Here is an 18,120-nt window from a genome sequence, read left to right on the forward strand (position 1 = left end):
TCTCAGTACAGCTGTTTTTAAGAACGGTTTGGACAAGTTCCTGGAGGAAAAGTCCATAGTCTGTTATTGAGAAAGACATGGGGGAAGCCACTGCTTGCCCTGTATTGGTAGCACAGAATATTGCTACACCTTGGGTTTTGGCCAGGTACTGGTGACCTGGATTGGCCATCGTGAGAACGGGCTACTGGGCTTGATGGACCATTGGTCTGACCCAGTAAGAAAACCAACCAAAACAGAGGAAGGGGAAGAACAAGGGGAGGAGGCTCAACAGACAATAAACAACATGTCAACAATGGTCAACATTTCAGATAAGATATTGACAAACATGGAAAAGGAAGTCTTATCCAAAGGGTTATCATTTGTTCCCACTAATCCATTTGATTACTTCCAATTTCAAATAGATCATGAAAAATTTATACGAAAATACATAAATCATTGGCCCTGGATCCTCCAGGGCGTCCAATAGTGGCGGGCATCGGTTCCATCTTGGAACCCTTATCGGAATTTTTGGATCTTCAATTAAAGGACCATGTTTCTCAAATTACCTCCTATGTGACAGACACAGGCTCCATGATCAAATTATTGGACACTTTTCAAAACATTCCAGATCACGCTATATTGGTAACTCTTGATATTACAGCCTTGTATACCAAAATAGTAGTTATGCTCAGAACAACTTGTACAATCCAATGGGAATTCTGATTCCACTTCCTCAAAACGAGTCAGCGGTGTTGGGATTCTTTATCATTCCCCATAACTGGAAAGTACTCAATATATATTTTTTTTAAAGTTTTTTTCTATGTTTTCTTATATTGTCTCTTTATTATAATTATATTTTATAACTTCAATATAGCTTAAATATAGCTTATGTAGCTTATATGTAGAAAAAGGTTTAAAAGTGCATCACTTATCTTAAATCCTTATCGGTTCCCCTTCCCAACGCATTTCGGAACTCTTTTTCAAGGTCGGGGGAACTGAAAAGCAACACACACACCATAAGATATTACACCCAAACAATCTCCAAAGCAGGCGAGTCTTCTTAATATTCAACTCACCAAGAGATAAGGTTAATCCTCAACCATAGTCTTACTGCCGCTGGCTATCAAAGAAAATGGCCGCGGCGTTCATTCAGAGCATTAAATAATCCCTCCCCCCACGTCACACTCAATATCATAGCAACCCAATCGACCCAGAGAGCAAATTCAAAACAAAAGGCCCCTACTTAACATCAGCAGTCTACTTGGGCCATCCAATCTGAGGCTTCATTTAACCCGGATGGAGCCATAGTTTGAAGTTGAAACATCCAGCGCAATTCCCGCAAATTTAAAGTGCGCTCAATGTTACCTCCCTCCCACCCAACAGTGATCTTATCTAATATTCTCCATTTAAGGTCCTTCAAACTATGTTTACATAATTTCCAATGTCTAACTAGAGGAGAGGCTTCACAACTCGTGTTCACTCTAGATTTGTGCTCAGTGAGACGGGTCTTAATAGCCCTGATGGTACGACCCACATATAATTTGGGACATGGTCACTGAATTAAGTATATGACATGGTCCGAATTACAGTTAGTATTATGTCTAGCAATATACTTGGTACCTAGAATGGGATGAGTCCAGGTCTCACCTGCCAGCACAAACGGACACCACTGGCATTGGCCACAGGGTTCATGACTCCCCTTGCTTTTAAATGGAGAGTCCCTAAGGATATAATGCCCTAAGCTTTCCCCTAAATTTTTCCCCCGATGATAAGAACATATCGGGTATTCAACCAAGGTGGGAATGGCAAGTTGAACAATATGCCAGTGGTTTCTTACCATGCGGGCAATCTCTGGAGCATGGGTGGAAAAGTTTTGAACAAATGTAACTGATTCAGAATCTTCAGTGGGTTTAGCAATATTCGGTTTCAACAGCAATTCTCTCTGGGCAAACTTAGCTCTTTTGTAAGCCCTCTGGACCACCTCAACCGGGTAACCCCGTTCATAGAACTACTTACAAGGTAGTTTTTACATTCCTTTAAATTTTTGCCGGTTAGCGAATTTTAAGTGACATCACAGCATCCTGGACGTTATCACACTGGAATGTGTGTAAGAAGGGAAATTTTAAAATGCAGATGCTTCCATACTGAAATTCGCTTTTAAATCTTTCCACAGTACTACGAGGAAGGTTGCTTCTTCACCATTGGATTTATTCTATAAGAAACAGAGCATTTGGCACCAGGAAGTGGCTCCATTTAATGTATTTGAATTCAGCGATGCTCTGACCATAATAATTGCAATTTTAGGCCAGTTACAAGTTTCATTAACATAAAAGGCTAGCTTTTGAAAGGATTTTAATGCTATTTATATTGGTCTTTAATTTTAGTTGGATTTTGAATACTCAGGACAATATAATGTTAAAGCTGTACGAATGTAAAGCAAACACAATACGAAGGTTTTAGGTTTCCCATTAAACATTCTAAGGAAGGGAACTTATTGAAAATGTCTGTGTCTCCATATAACTCAAACCAGTTTTGCCTTCCATAATAGTTTCTCTTTTCAGACAGTGACGGCTGAAAAGAATGAGAATTAAATTTTAATAACAGAAGATCTCCTGATGAAGCTTATAATTGAGTGAAACAGAAATTCTCCGTTGAGCGGAACAAGAGCAAACATAACCCAGCCAGGAGCTGAGAGCACCAGCTGAGTTACTTTTACAGCCATTCTACACAGCCAGGAGCTGCCAGTACTACCATAATGGATGAATTAAAAAGCTAAGTATTATAGACTTCACAAAGTAAGTAAGCCTTAACTTTGATAAATATCAGCTTGAATACCAGCCTTAAAGTTATATTTTTTGTTATGAGTAGGATTTGATAGATCACTATCACTATACAAATTAGCAAATAGAAATAAAAGAAGATAAGAAAAAGAAAAAAAAGATAATAGCTCTACCTACAAAAAGAAAGGCAATTAGGACTAATGATAGTTCACAAAGGGCTGCTCTGACAGGACTAGTTCCAAAGACAGACAGCCTTGAACACTTGAGGTCTCTTAGCCTTTAAAAATAAAAATCCCAAGTTAGGAGGGTTTTAGAAATAATAATTTTTTCTTATACATCACAATACAAGGGTTATTGGTCATTGAATTATTACTTTGAGGATAAGCTTATTTATTATACAATAACAACTTCTTGTCTGTTATGTAGAAGGATGAAGCAACATATTTCAATGATTTTTACATGCTGACAGGTAAGATCAAATATTATTGATATTTTATCTCTTTTAAAGTCTTCATGGAGTCAGTTTTCATAGCTGCCCAGTTTCAAGATATCTACATACTTGTGTGTACATTTTCAAACTCAATTGGTTGCCAGTGTCATTTTGAATTGAATACAAGGTATTGATGCTTCTCCACCAATTACCAGCAGTTATCAGAGCATTTGTCCAAGGTGGTGTGGCATTATCAACCTGGGAGGCCTTTAAGATCAGCGAATAGTATTCAAATAATATTCAGCTAGTAACTATGGGCTCAACTGGTATCCACTGTGCAGACATGAGGGTGATGGTCTTTTCCATAATGTATCCTCTTATATGGAATATATTGCCAGGAAACCTCAGGTTGTGCAGTATTGGACCCAGTTCAAGAAGTTTTTAAAAACTTATCTGGTTATGCTTTCTTTATAGGGTGAGTTTGACTGCTATGTGATCTAAGAATAGGCATTGTAGTGGACTGATATGCTGAAATTCAATGTTATAATGTAAATCATGATGTGGTTTTAGATTGTGTATGTCTATTGTAATCAGCTTAGGTTGTAGGCAGAATATAAGTGCAATAAATAAAATAAATTGAAAATTATCAGGTCAATATTCAAACCCACTTATACTGTACATTTAGCAGTGCATAGTGCCACTGAAAATGCTTACAATTCACTGGTGCTATCTGGATACTGCTGACATGAAGTGTGGATATTACACTGAAATAGGGAGGAAGTTATCTAGGTAATGTAATGCTTTCAAAACAGAGAATAGTGATGTTTTTGAATTACAGGTGATGTTGTGGATTACAGGACCCAAGTCAACATGGATTCACTAGAGGCAGGTCTTGTCAGAGAAATCTGATCAGAGAATTAGACAAAGGGAATGTGCTAGATGTGGTGAAATTAGATTTTAGCAAAGGGAGGTATGGCCAGTAGGAAAAGAGGTATAAGACTCTGGTGAGGCTTCATTTAGAATAGTGTGCGCAATTCTGGAGACCGCACCTTCTAAAAGATAGAAACAGGATGGATTTGGACCAGAGGAAGGCTACTAAAATGGTCAGTGGTCTTCATCATAAAGACGTATGAAAACAGACTTAAAGATCTCAATATGTATACTTTGGAGGAAAGACAGGAGAGGGGGAGATATGATAGAAACGTTTAAATACCTATGTGGTATAAATGCACATGAGGCAAATCTCTTTCATTTGAAAGGAAGCTCTGGAATGAGAGGGCATAGGATGAAGTTAAGAGGTTAAGGAGTAATGACAGATTAGGTTCATACCTCGGTAATCTGAGTTCTGTTAGGGTACACAGGAGTCCATACTTGAGTTGTTGATTCCCCCTTCCCATGAACTACAGAAGGATATTCCTTTAAGAATTTGAGAAATCCTCCCCTTCTGCAGTGGAGCATAGCACCCACCTCAGTTGGTACCAAAGCAATCAAATTCAACTTAAACATATGGAAAGAGAAGGAGAGGCACAGGGAATTTCCCCAGCAAGAAAAACATTCTGCTCTGCTCTGCTCTGAAACTTAGAAAATAGAACAATGTCACTAAGCATGTGTAAGCAGTTAGTTATGAGATGTAGAAGACTTCATGAGAAATAATCCTGTTTTTTTTAAGTCAATATATAACAGCATTAGAGAAAGTTACTCTATCTGAATTTATAAAGATCATACTGTTGTAATTAAGAAAGCAGATAAAAGTAAAGAAATAATTGTGTGAGATTGTGATAAATACATTGCTGAGGGATTAAGGCAACTGAATAATGCCAGTATTTATGAAAGGCTAACTATGAATACCACCACACATTTGCAGACTATCATATGTAGAATTACCAATAATGGGATCAAGGAGGGATTTTTGAAGAACAAAGATAATACATTTTTGAACTACATCCAGTAGTTCCCATGCAATGCGTTTTACCTAAAATCCATAAGAACACTGCATATCCTCCTGGGAACCCATTTTTGTCCTCCAGGGGATCCCTTTTAGAGCTACTATCAATATTTGTGGATGTTTTTCTAAAACCTGAGGTCAATAAATGTAAATCGTACATCAGGGATTCCACACATTTTCTAACATGCATCAAGATGTGGACAGTGAAGAAGGTCCATTCATGATGGTCACCCCTGGAAGTTTCCTCCCTCTGTACCTCAATTCCGCAAGATGGAGCCTTAAGGATTCTAAGAGAAGTTGATTAAAAGATCAAGACCACAGCTATAGATAACATACTACCCTTCCAGGAAGCAGTAAAAACCATATTGTTCTTGAACCAGCACATACCCGCCTTGAAACCTTAAAGGCCAGGCTCTAACGGTATGCTAATGACAGATACCTTTCCAACACCTCAAGGTCCCACCAGCCCAATGTCTCTAGTCTAGCTGTGAATTTACTGCTGTCATCATTAATACTTGACTCGAATATATATATATATGGCCTCCAATGCAATGTGAATGCATCTCAATATGCTCTGACTCCAGTTTATAACAAATGTAATCTAATCAAATGCCCCCAATACTTTGGAAATGCATCCCTATATGCCTCCAGTACACCCATAACCTCTGGCGATCTAAATCTTGTAACCCCACTGTGGTCCGAGCGGGACACCACAGCGCTCCAAAAGGTTACTTAGATGAATTACACTAGCGTGTGACCCGAGATGGAGTCACCCTGCAGGACTGGACTGGATTCAATCAGAAAATCAAAATCTCAAACAAGGTTTATGGAAACATAATTCAGCTTTACTGATCCCAAACATAAAGGTAAGCAGTTCATCAGTAGAGATGCAAATGTCAGTAGGCAAAACACCAGCAAAGCAAAATGCAAAAGGCAGAAAAAATAAAGTCAAAATGGCAGCTGAGGATTTAGCTCTCCTCAGCCAGCACAAGCCTACTCCCAAGCAGGTCGTGCAATATACCAAAATACAGTTCAGTGCACTGGTTCCAGCAATTCACAGTGCTTAAAACTAAATAAAGCCTCTAGCAGATTTAGTCCACTGCCAGGAATAGGGAGTGTCTTAGGTTTTGCAAATTAAAGCCTCAGGAATGGCTTTCAAAAACTCCCACCCAGGGTGACAACAAAACCTCTCCCCAAAATGACACTCCTAGCTTTACAGAAAAACAAAATAGTCCCAAAACAGGCAAACAGTCACTTGCCAACCAAAACTCACTGCAGCTAGAAATCAGGTCCACCTGCATGGCCTCAGGAAAGTCAGGAGCACATTCAGCAAGACTTGCTTCACAATCCATTGGTTGTTCTTCTGGACATAACAGCTCCTCAGCTTGTCCAGCCTCTAGTAGTTCCATGGGAGTAGGCTGGTTACTCCTGCTTGGCCCAGGGGACTCCCTAGGGAGAAAAGGTTTAAACCTTCTCCCTAGCTGACCTCCTTGTCTGCTCTCAACTGCAGGTTTAAATACTCTGGGGCACCGCCCTACTCTAGGTGGGTCAGCAGTGTTCCAGGTGCCTCTTGGGCTCCCCCGGTGGCTGGTTGGGTAAATATCACCCAACTCCTCCTCAGTCAATTCAGGCTCCCTCTGGTGGTCACAGGATGAATTATCACTCTCAGGAACCATATGCCCCTTCCTGATTCCACCCCGGGATTTCATTTTTACTTTTTCCCTTGCCCTAACTGGGACCTTGGCAGGGAGAATACCTGGCTGGTCACAATCTAAAGCCCCCAGCGTAGTGTGAATGTACCTCTGTAACCCTCACTCTATTTCCCCAGTGTACTGTGAATATACCTTGATGCTCTGCCTCCAATTTATTGTGAATACACACTTTTCCCCTCTCTCCACTCTTCAGTATAATTTGTATCCTCCATCTTATGCCTCCAAAATTTTGTGAATGTATCACCTCCAAAATACTAAATATATTGTTGTTTCCCATTCTGAGCTCCTGGGGAGGACGGGCTATAAAACGAAATAAATAAAATTTGATTTCCATTCAATTTTTGATTGAACTTACATCATTAGCAATTAGAGAGGTGTTTTTTTCTTTTTAATGGTGATCTCTATCTGCAAAAAAAAAATGGAGTAGCCATGGGAAATACATTTGCTCAGTCAATTGTGAATCTGTACATGGTAACATTTAAAGAAACATTGGTATACAATTCTCCTTTTTCTAAGAAAATTAAGTTGGTTGCAATATATAGATGTACCTCATAAAGTACGCTGAATATTTATCATCTCATACTCCACTTATGGACGTCAGCGGTGTCACTCCGGGCTCAAAATTCCCATAGCCTTAAGTTTTATACACCCCATTCGTCATTAGTCCATCATACTTATTTTTTATTTTTATCTTTATATACCTTAATATGTAGCTTTAATTTACTTATAAGTATAAGCACTTTAGTTTAATTCACTTATCTTTCTTAGGCTTATAGATGTTGATAGCCAGTGAAATTTTATATGTGTCTGACATACACATATTTTGCCATTGCCAGCTTTTTCAAGGACGGCTCCCTGGAATATTGCAAAAAACAACTTAAAAAACCAATTTACAATTTCCAGTTTTAAATACTTTTTTATACTTTTTTTTTAACAGCTCTTACCTGACTGCCACATCTGTCATTCCTTCTACTTTCTATCAGTCAAAATGGTGGCGGCGTTTTTTCAAACCCCTAATTAAATGGACTTAACTCTTCCCCATACTCCTAAAGTCAACCAATCATATCCCTTCCCGAGTTATAACAGTGGCAACCATTTGATTTCTAAATTTAAGCCAGTTGGTGCTACTGTATTCAATCTATAAATCCAATATTGTTCTTTATAATTTAATAATTTTTCTATGTTGCCACCCTCCCACCTGTTTTCCACCCTATCTATAATTCTCCACCATATATCTTCAGTTGTATGCTCCTTATCTGTCCAATGCTGAACCAAAGGGGCTTGCAAATTTTTTTGTCTTAATCCTTGATTTGTGCTCATTAAGCTGTAGTTTAATACTATGGCTAGTGCGTCTACATATCGTATATCCAGGAAATCACTCAGTACTACTATATTTAGGAAGACTGTGGAGAGAAATGCACGTCTACATTTTTCTAGTTTCCACCTGTACAAACTAAAGTATAATTTACCAATCAGTCAATTTTTAAGAGCTAGGAGGATATGTTCTACTACTGCAGAGTTTGTTGTGTGCTAGGCCCCTGCCTAGGTCAGCAGGCAGTGCTAGTAATGGATTTCCTAGGACTGGGTGTGTCCCCCCTGGAAATGGGGAACCCCTTCAGGTAGATACAGCGTAGGTGACCGCCTACTGCTACCGATTGAACTATGCAGTATAAAGAGTGTCTCCAAGAAAAATATAGTGTTCAATAGCAGTTTTGAAACTTTTATTCTGACCATTAACTGTTCACAGTTCAGGAAAGCCAATTTTCACATAAGCAAAAGAAAGGAGGGACTTATCAGCGGAGCAGAGCTCGCGGGGGGGGGGGGGGCACATAAGGGGAGATAAATGAGGAGAAATAGTTGGGGGGGCAGCCAAGTGAATGCATTTGTAGGTCAGCAAGAGGAGTTTGAATTGTATTTGGAAATGAATGGGAAGCCAGTGAATTGTCTTTAGGAGAGAGGTAACATGAGTAAAGTGGCTGTCACAGAATATGAGTCATGCAGCCAAATTCAGGACGGATTGGAGGGAGGAAAGATGGCTGTTTCTAGCTTATCCCTTTCACTACCTTCAAGAGACAGGACTGATCCCTAGTCACTCCTACCCCACCAGTACTTTCCTATAAAATGATGCCAGTTGACCTGATGTTGGGGCTGTTTTGGAGTACAACTGTAATCTTAAATAGTGCCGCCTCAGGCGTTATATTGGATAAGATCATCAGCAAGGCAGAGGCAACTAGGGATTATTCTTGCCCTTTGAACACTCCACACATAGGACAAGAGAGTAGGAGAGTATGATGGCTAGAGCAATGAAGAGGGCTTAGAAGGCATTCTTTTGTTTATTTTTGTAACAGAGAAAGTGGGTAGGGTTTTAAAAACAAAACAAAAACAAAACAAACAACAAAACAAAACATTTCCTGATGGATTTTTCTAAAATAAAAGAAAACAAATAAATGAAATAAACATTAATAAATGGAAAACAAAATCCTCTGATTATGGAGAAAATTGAAAAGACCAACTGAATTAAATTCTACTGTCCATTTCTTAAAGAAGAACATAAGAGCATAGCATAAGAATATAAGAGAAATTATGGAAAATGAGAGAAGCTCTTTAAAATTAAGAAGCGCATCTATGAGTTGGCTGCAAACATAATACGTGGTCTAATTAATATATATTTTTAATAGTTACTCCTGCTGATTTGGCCTGGGAGGTCATTCCTCAGGAAGGGAGCATCCCTTGTCCTAGAGAAGGTCACTCACTCTGGTAAGTATATGAGTGCTTTTTAATGATAAGCTTATAATGAAGCATACCTATGAGCATTGGAACCTTTAACGCAACAGCCGGCGATAAAAAAAAACAAAACCCTAATGTGGCTTGATAAAAGGGGGCCTAGATAAATAAATAAACAAATACAGTTAACACTTGAGGAATCCCAAACTCAAATCTAACATAGGGCGATACTTCAAGGCAGGACTGTCCTGAGCCAGAAACACACCACATGCGACATGCCCCCTTGAGCACCTATCTTGCCCACTGAGTCACAGCTAAGCAGGGAAAGCAATAGACGGGACTCAGTTTTGGAGCCCTTGCCTCCCTTGCACCCTGTGTGGCCACATTGCCTGCACATAGCTCACTGTAGCTCTGCTTCAAGGCACATGAAAAGGTTAAATAAGGACCTCAGATAACGGGCTGTTTACAGCACAATTTCCAATTATAAGCAGCAGTATAAATCTCTCATTACATTGCCCCATTTCTATCATAAGTCCTGATGTAGCATACGTATGTATAATATTGTAACTCGATGTTTTAATGTTTTACATTCAATTAAAACAATTCCATTGCATGTGAAAAATTCATGAATATGTACAATGCACATATCTCCAAAATGCCGATAGACTATTTCCTTCTGCCACCTCATGTTTTACCAATATTTGTCAATAAATAAAATCCAATAAAATGCAAACACTTCTAAAACATTACATTGTTTGCTCCCCTTCCCCCACCCTTTTTATAAAACTGTAGTGCAGTTTTTAGCGCTGGCCATGATGATAACAGCTCCGATGCTCATAGAATTCCTAAGAGCGTTAGAGCTTTTACTGCTGCGGCCGGCACTAAAAACTATGCCTACCTAAGGAAGTCACTTATTGGCTCAGGCGCCTCGGGCTCCTCTCAATGGAGGAGACTGAGGTGCCTGAGCCAATCAGGGTCTTAGGCCCCTCCCCGTGCATCAGGTGATGCACTGGAGCAGGGCCTCTTAATGCGTCCTGGAGCCGGAGGAGCAGGAAGTACCCCTCCTGCTCCCAATGAGAGGGTGGGGGAAGAGGAAGCTGATGGCAGGTGGGAGTGGTCATCTCTCCTGCTTGGGGTGGGGGGAGGTATTTGCCGGCAGGAAGGAGTGGGCATCCCTCCTGCCGTTTGTGGGTTGTTGTTTTTTCCTTCACAGGTGAGCGGGAGCTGGGCCTGATGGCAGGAGGGAGTTGGCATCCCTCCTGCCTTTATCGGAGGGGGGTTGCCGCCACGTTTGATTTTGGGGGGGACGTGTTTGTCGGGGGGGGCATTGGCAGCAGTGGGTTGGTTTTTTTTCCATTTATTTTAATGGGCAGATATTTTGCTTGTGTAATACACACAAAATATCTGTGCAATTAAAAAAATGAAAAAATCAAATCAGTCTTCAGAAGTCAGGTTTTAGGATAGTAAAAGCCGATTCAAAATAGCCAAGCAATTGTTAGTGAATCAATCGCTTGGCTATTTTGCATGGGGTTTTACTAATTTGTATGAGTGGATAGGATTGGAGAGGAGATTGATCGGGCAGCAGTTTAGTGAATTGGGTTGGGGTTGGGGAACTTTCGCAAAGCCAATAAAACTGGTTTTGCGATCGTCGGTACAGGATCGGAAGGTTTAGTGAATCTAGCCCTCTGTTATCTAAAAACTGTTTCAATTGAACTGGTTCTATTGTGATCCAGAGGGCAGATAAAGGAGGTGCCATTGTGGTTTTAAATGTAGAAGATTATATGAATGAATGTGAAAGTCAATTAAAGGATATTACAATTTATAAATTATTAGAAGCAAATCCTTCGAATTGATAGCTGCTTTGATTGCTAAATTGATTAATGGTGTACTGCAAAAGGGTTTCTTGACTAAAAAGGAATATTCCTATTTGAAATTTTTACATTTTCAAGTTCCAGTGTTTTACATTTTGCCAAAATTTCTTAAATCCATTTGTCATCCTCCTGGACGTCTTATTGTGGCTGTGTGTAATTCCCTACTGGAGAGACCTTGTAAATATCTATATATCGTCTTTCAACCTCTGGTATTATTGAATAAATCATATGTGAAAGGTCTACTCACTTTTTGCAATTATTAGCTTACCTCGAAATAATTCCTCTTAGTTGCCTTTAGGCCACTTTGGATGTTTGCTCTCTATATACTAATAAATATATCCCACAACACAAAGGAAACGTAACCCCATGTGTGAAAATATGAAATAAAAAAAGAATGGAGAAAGGACATGATCAACCAAACTCAGGAGCAAACAGTTTATTAAAAATACATGAATAAAATGCATCTACACAAAGGTAATTCATCAATTCATGCATCACTCCCAATAAATAATTATTATTATATTCAGTCCATTCTTTTATCTTTTTTCTTATAAACTTGCTTTAATAAATATCATTAAATATATCCTTTGTCATTTTCAATCATTCATTCTTTTATTTTTTCACTTCTTCTTATGACCTCAGGACTACATCTGAATTAGAGAATGACACGGTGACAAAATTCATCACCATTCCCGTCCCCGTGGATAACCGCGGGAAATAAACCCATGTCATTTTCTAGTGTCTATTTCATCCTTTGTCCTTCTACACCAGCATTCTTCAAAGCAAAGCTTGCGGGTCAGTGGTAGTGGCCATTCATACTCTGATTCTTCCCTCTTTCCTTAAAGAATGACATGAAGATGGTTTCCCACGGTTTTCCGCGGGGACGGGAACGGTGATGAATTTTGTCACCGTGTCATTCTCTAATCTGAATCACCTATTTTATGTATAATTCAGATAAATTGTAGCAAGCCTCCTCATCGGTCAAAAAATTAATTTAGAAATCTTTAAAGATTAGTGTCATGCCTAGAGCACTTATCTTAATTAGCAGTAGTGGGGAGCTCCGACGAGAATTCACGTTTCGCAAAAAGCTGTTTCAAGGAAAGTCCCCTGCAATACATGTGAAGCATAGTTACTAGCTATCTTACGAAAGTGAAATAATCCACCACTTAGTATTCAATATACAAAGTTTCTCACCATTTAGATCAAATCATTTAGATTTAGATGTTAGACCTGAATACCTTTGTATAGATGCATTATTTTATTCATGTATTTTCAATAAACTATTTGCTCCTGAGTTTGGTTTATCATGTCCCTTCCCCACTCCTTTTTTATTTCATATTTGCTCTTTATATACTAGCATTCATCAACAAGAGACATTACTTATATTAGAAGAAAAATTAAACAATTTACCTCACCATCATGTGGTCCCTATAAAATGTTTGATCAGCTTACAGAAATTGCAATGTCCTATAACTATTTTGAATTTGGAAATAATTTTTATCAACAAATATCAGGTATAGATATGGAAGTGTCTTTTGCCTCCTTGGTGGCTAGTGTGTTTAAGGATTCTTTTTTTTTTTCAATTCTTTATTGATTTTTAATCAAAAACAGTGTCATACAAATGAAAGAACAGTAGGAATTACATACATTACACTAATATCTATACAGGTAATATAGATATCATTCAATAATTTCAGTTTCTTGCATATAATAATAGCACAATATAACCTAATATATAATAAAAATGAAGAATAAAGTTACCCAAATGTCGCTATCAATATTTACTCCCCTCCTTCCAACCTCCCCACCCCCCTGGATGTGTAAAGATAAATGAACCAAAGGAAAGATATGATAAATATACATTATTATATTTTTACAAATTTAGTCAATGGGCTCCAAACTTAATTAAATACCTCACTAAATCCCTTACAATCTGTGTTAATTCGTTCATATCTGTACGTAGTGCACACATTCACCCACAAAAAAATATAACTTATTCTATCATGATTCTTCCAATTACTCGTAATCAATTGAATGGCTATTCCTGTTAGGATCATAAATAGACGATTCTTATATTTATCTAGAGTGGGTTTCACATGTAAAATTGTTCCACAAATTATAGCCTCATATGATAGTGGAACATTTGAATTCAAAACTAGATTTATTTGTCCCAGAATTGACTTCCAAAATATAAATATAAATGGACAAAAATATATCAGATGATCCAAAGTCTTTATATCAATATGACAATGCCAGCATCTATTAGACTTAGAACTATCTATTTTATTTAATCGAACTGGGGTCCAGAAAATCCTATGTAACAAAAATAACCTTGTTTGTCTCATAGATGCTGACGCTGTGCATTTCAATCTCCAAGACCAAATTCGTGGCAAATGAGACACAGAAATATACTGTTTTATCTCAATGCACCAGATGTCTCTAAGACTATTTTTAGGCTTTTTATTCAAAAATCCAGAAATCAATTTGTGCCACTGGGCAGCCTGATGTCCTACTAAATCAGTTTGGTAGCAAAGGATTTGCAGGCTAAAATAAGTTTTTAAATTTTTCCATTCAGGGAACCCACTCTGAATAGCCTGCTTCAACTGCAACCACCTATATTGTTGAGACTTTAAAATGCCAAATGATTGTTGCAGCTGTGAAAAATCAAGCAGTTTTCCATTAGATATAACATCATCTAATGTCCAAATACCCACCTGCATCCAGTTCTTCCAAGTGATCCCAGCACCGCCTATTTGAATCTTGCAGTTTAACCATAAGGACTGCAAAGTAGATTTCATTATAAGAACATCCATTAATTTATCAATAAATTTGATTGTTTTCCACGTGTCCAATAAAATCACATTTTCCTTAGCATAACTAGGTATTCTGATATTTAATATATGAGAAAGTCACATTGGTGACATGATTTTCCACTCCAGATATAACCAATTTGGTTGATGTTCCAAAAGCTCAGCGAGGATCCAATACATACCTTGACACATTATATAGGCTTGATGATGCCTATAAAAGTTGGGAAAATTTTCCCCACCCTCCGCAATTAGTTTTAGTAGAGATACTAAAGCAATTCTTGCTTTTTTCCTAAGCCAAATAAATTTTTTCAAAATAACATTTAGCTTTTTGTAAAATGACCCCTGAAAATAAACTGGCAACATACCCATTTGATAACAAACTACAGGCAAGATCATCATTTTGACCATTTGAACTCTTCCCCACCAAGACAAGTGTAAAGGGTTGAAACTAAATTGATTTATTCGTCTCTAAGGGCTCCCAACTTGAGATTTTGGTGGCGTTATATTGATATTTTCCTGATATGTCAAGGCACTATAAAAAACATTTTTGCAGTTTACATCCTACTTAAATAGTTGTAATCCATCTATCAAATGTGAGTCTAATTGCAATGAGACATCTATTACTTTTCTAGATGTCACTGTGACATTGAATCAAGGAAAGTTTCAAACAACAGTATTTTCTAAACCCAGAGATAGAAATACTATTTTATATTTTGAGAGCATGCATCTTTTACATTCTAAGAAAATCTTCATTTTTCTCACTTTTGAAGATATGGACAGATCTGTGATTCTTTTCATGAAGGTTTCTAACATTTTATACCTCCACTCCAACACCCCCCAGCACCACCCCGTGGCCCACTCCTGACCAGCCCACGTTTTTTGGGCTGGTCAGAGTCAATATTCAGTGGCATTGTCTGTCTTCGTGCCACTGGATGGTGACAGGTGATTTAAGCAGGCCAGATCCTCTCTAACCAGCTTAAATCACTCTGAAAATCAGCACCAATATGTTGCTGTTATAAAATAGGTTTTGTGGCCAGGCCAGGCCCCGAGCAAGTGGGAAAACCCGGCTCGGACCACAGGTAAGATTTTCAGTGCACCTTTTATGTGGTTGGTAGAAGGAAAACCCAGACACTGGATTCCGTTCAAACAAAATTTCACCGGGTTTATTATAAGGAAAAAGAAAATCCCAAAACATAAACTGCTTTTCACAGTCACTAGTCACACAGTTCACTTTACATAATTCCGTATGAAATATAGTTCAGGAACTGAACAGTCCTTGTCACCCCTTTATAAGCAAAAGAAAATCAAAATAGGACTTCTCCGTCCCTCAATAGGCTAGTATGCCCTTCTTAAGGGGCTGCTGGCTATTTTAGGCCACAGTCCTGGCCCGCATGGCTCTGGCACTTCAGGTGCCAGCACTTCTCTACACCATAGGATAAGAAAAAAAACTTCTTCTTTTGGCTTTTAGTATTAGCAAATTGTCCCATTAAGGACTTTCAGAGCCTGCACTGCAGTCTGTGTGGAAGCAAGCCCCCCTTTGGTATCCAGGTGTTCAGGCCCTCCCAAATGCTACCACAGTCCTTGAGCTTTGATTACTAAGGGACCTGGCTTGCTAATAAGGCTTTTAAGCCTGGTTCAAATGGACAGGCACTGTTGCCTTGCTGCTTCTCTTGCATTAATTAAGCACAGGCTTCTCTGTGCAATCTTTACTTGAGATGGAGGAATGTCACAGCTTATAACTTTTAAATCAGGTTTCCATACATTCCTCTGGCACACTTAACTATGCTTCAGCCTCACTGCATCACCCCCACTCTGGGTCACTGATGCTATAATCATTGTCTTCAGTCTCTATGCATTCCTCTGCTTCACTCTCTACCTCCCATCCCCATGAAAGAACCCCCTCGGGCTCCCCTGCAAATTCACAATACCTAGCTGGCTGTTGGATTCCTCTCCCTGCTTGTTGGCCTGAGGAAATCACACATTTCTGGTGGTTTGCAAAGGGTGTTGGGCTGCTCTCAGTGTGCTGCGTTCTGCCTCCCTTGTTAGAGTCATCTAAGGTTAATTTATTCACCTGCCTTCCTCCTGCTTGAGGCTTAGGTGACTGCAAACTCCACCCCCTTCTGTGTTCACTCTCTGTTTCTCCTTAGAGCAGGGAAAGGAATAATAGGGAATCGATAGTGTTTTGTGCGCCTTCCCTGCTGGAATTCCAGGTTGTGACATCACCTGCCTTTTCTCCCTTCTGTCTTTCTGTCCTACACTAGGGCTTTTAGCAGGGTGTACAGGCTTTATTTTAGGGATTGCAGGTTTGAAGGCTGTATTCTTGACTGGGCTAGCAGGAGCTTCCCTGTCACAGTTTATAATAGGTGCCTTTTTGGACTTCTCAAATAGGCATCTTCTTATCCGATTACCTCCACTGTATCTATGAAAATGTTTTGTGTATCAGACCCAAAATGGGAAAACACCCTGAATACTTAAGGGGTTTTGGTATCTATATTTTTGATTCCCAGTGAATTCTGCTAACATCAAACCAGGTCTACATTTAAAAACATACTCCCCTTCATGTATGCAATTTTCCTGTAATAAAATAAAATGCAAAATTGTATTGTTCTGTGCTTCAATACTCATTCTATTCTTTCTTTCCCATGTTTGACAAAAATTATTTTGGTCCACTAATCAAACAGAAAAGAATAATGTAGAATGTCTAATTTAATATATCATCTCAAAAAAATGTCAGTTTATTTTTATTTTTTTTTTAAATCATATAATATTTATCTTTGTTCATGATTTTCCATTACAGCATAGTGAAAAGGAAGATCTATTTATTTGGAGGCAGTTCAAAACAAGAGGCTGAGGAATGTCTTCCAGGGATGTACTGCTTTGACCTCGGTGGGTAGAAATGGGCTAGAACACAAGCGCATCAAAATTTATCATGACACATAAATAGTGCCTAGTTCTAACCTTTACCTCTTAAAAGGGCTAACATCAATTCAAGCTTTGAAGAAAAGAATCAAGCTCATAAACCGTTTCCATCACATGAAAGAAACATTGTAGCTGATATTCAGCTAGCAGTGGACAGGAGTATTTTGCCCGCCACCAACACTAAAACTGGAAATTCAATTCCAAGCCCTGTGTGGGCTTCAGCATTGAATTTCCTCTTTTTTTTTTTTTTTTTAAGCTACCTAGCACATATCTTCTTAAGTTAATATTCAGACTTAACCGGCCATGGGTTAATGCATGGAACTCCAAACCCCCCCCCCCCTTTTTTTTTTTTTTCTAAGCCATGGTAGAGGTTTCTACCACGGCCCAGAGCGCTAAATGCTCTGATGCTACTCTGATGCTCATAGAATTCCTACGAGCGTTGGAGAATTTAGCGCTCCAGTCTGTGGTAGAAACCTCTACCGTGGCTTAGTAAAAGGGAGGGTAAGATAAGCCAGCTATTTATGTGGTCCTATTTATGTGCTAAACCTGGCCAGTTAGGTCTGAATATTGGGACCCAACCGGACTCTGCCCTAGAAACACCCTCCAACATAGCCAGCTTTGTTTGGTGCTAACCAGTCATTTTCAGTGAGGCCGGCTGGTTAGGTGCAACTGAAAATTGCAAGATGGCTATGATAATGCAAGTTAATCAATCAATGGTCATTTCTGACTGGTTAACTCCCTTGGAATATTGGTCAGATTGTGCTTCGGTTTTTGTGGTTTTTGTTGGCTTGAGATGAGAGTAAGCAGTTGACCCAAGCCATAAAAACTTCTGTATATAATGTTTTGACTACAGATAAAACAAGTAAACACCTGTTTGAGGTAAGATATAGTAATTAAATTTAGTGGTTTGTAAATAATGCCCTCACTATTTAAATTATGTCATAGAGTTC

At 38.8% G+C, this 18,120-nt stretch overlaps 1 protein-coding gene across 3 annotated transcripts in view; it reads left to right on the forward strand.

The window, feature by feature from the left end:
- LOC117352255 (kelch domain-containing protein 3-like) overlaps positions 1 to 18,120 on the forward strand; it is a 171,106-nt gene that overhangs the window by 30,567 nt on the left and 122,419 nt on the right. For all 3 annotated transcript variants that reach the window (XM_033928622.1, XM_033928605.1, XM_033928614.1), the window contains exons 4-6: positions 3,186 to 3,228; positions 9,525 to 9,603; positions 17,049 to 17,137. In XM_033928622.1, the coding sequence (XP_033784513.1) occupies positions 3,186 to 3,228; positions 9,525 to 9,603; positions 17,049 to 17,137 (211 nt within the window). The remainder of the gene's footprint in view (positions 1 to 3,185; positions 3,229 to 9,524; positions 9,604 to 17,048; positions 17,138 to 18,120) is intronic.

The sequence above is a fragment of the Geotrypetes seraphini genome, chromosome 1 (assembly GCF_902459505.1).
Source record: "Geotrypetes seraphini chromosome 1, aGeoSer1.1, whole genome shotgun sequence".
NCBI classification, from domain to species: domain Eukaryota; kingdom Metazoa; phylum Chordata; class Amphibia; order Gymnophiona; family Dermophiidae; genus Geotrypetes; species Geotrypetes seraphini.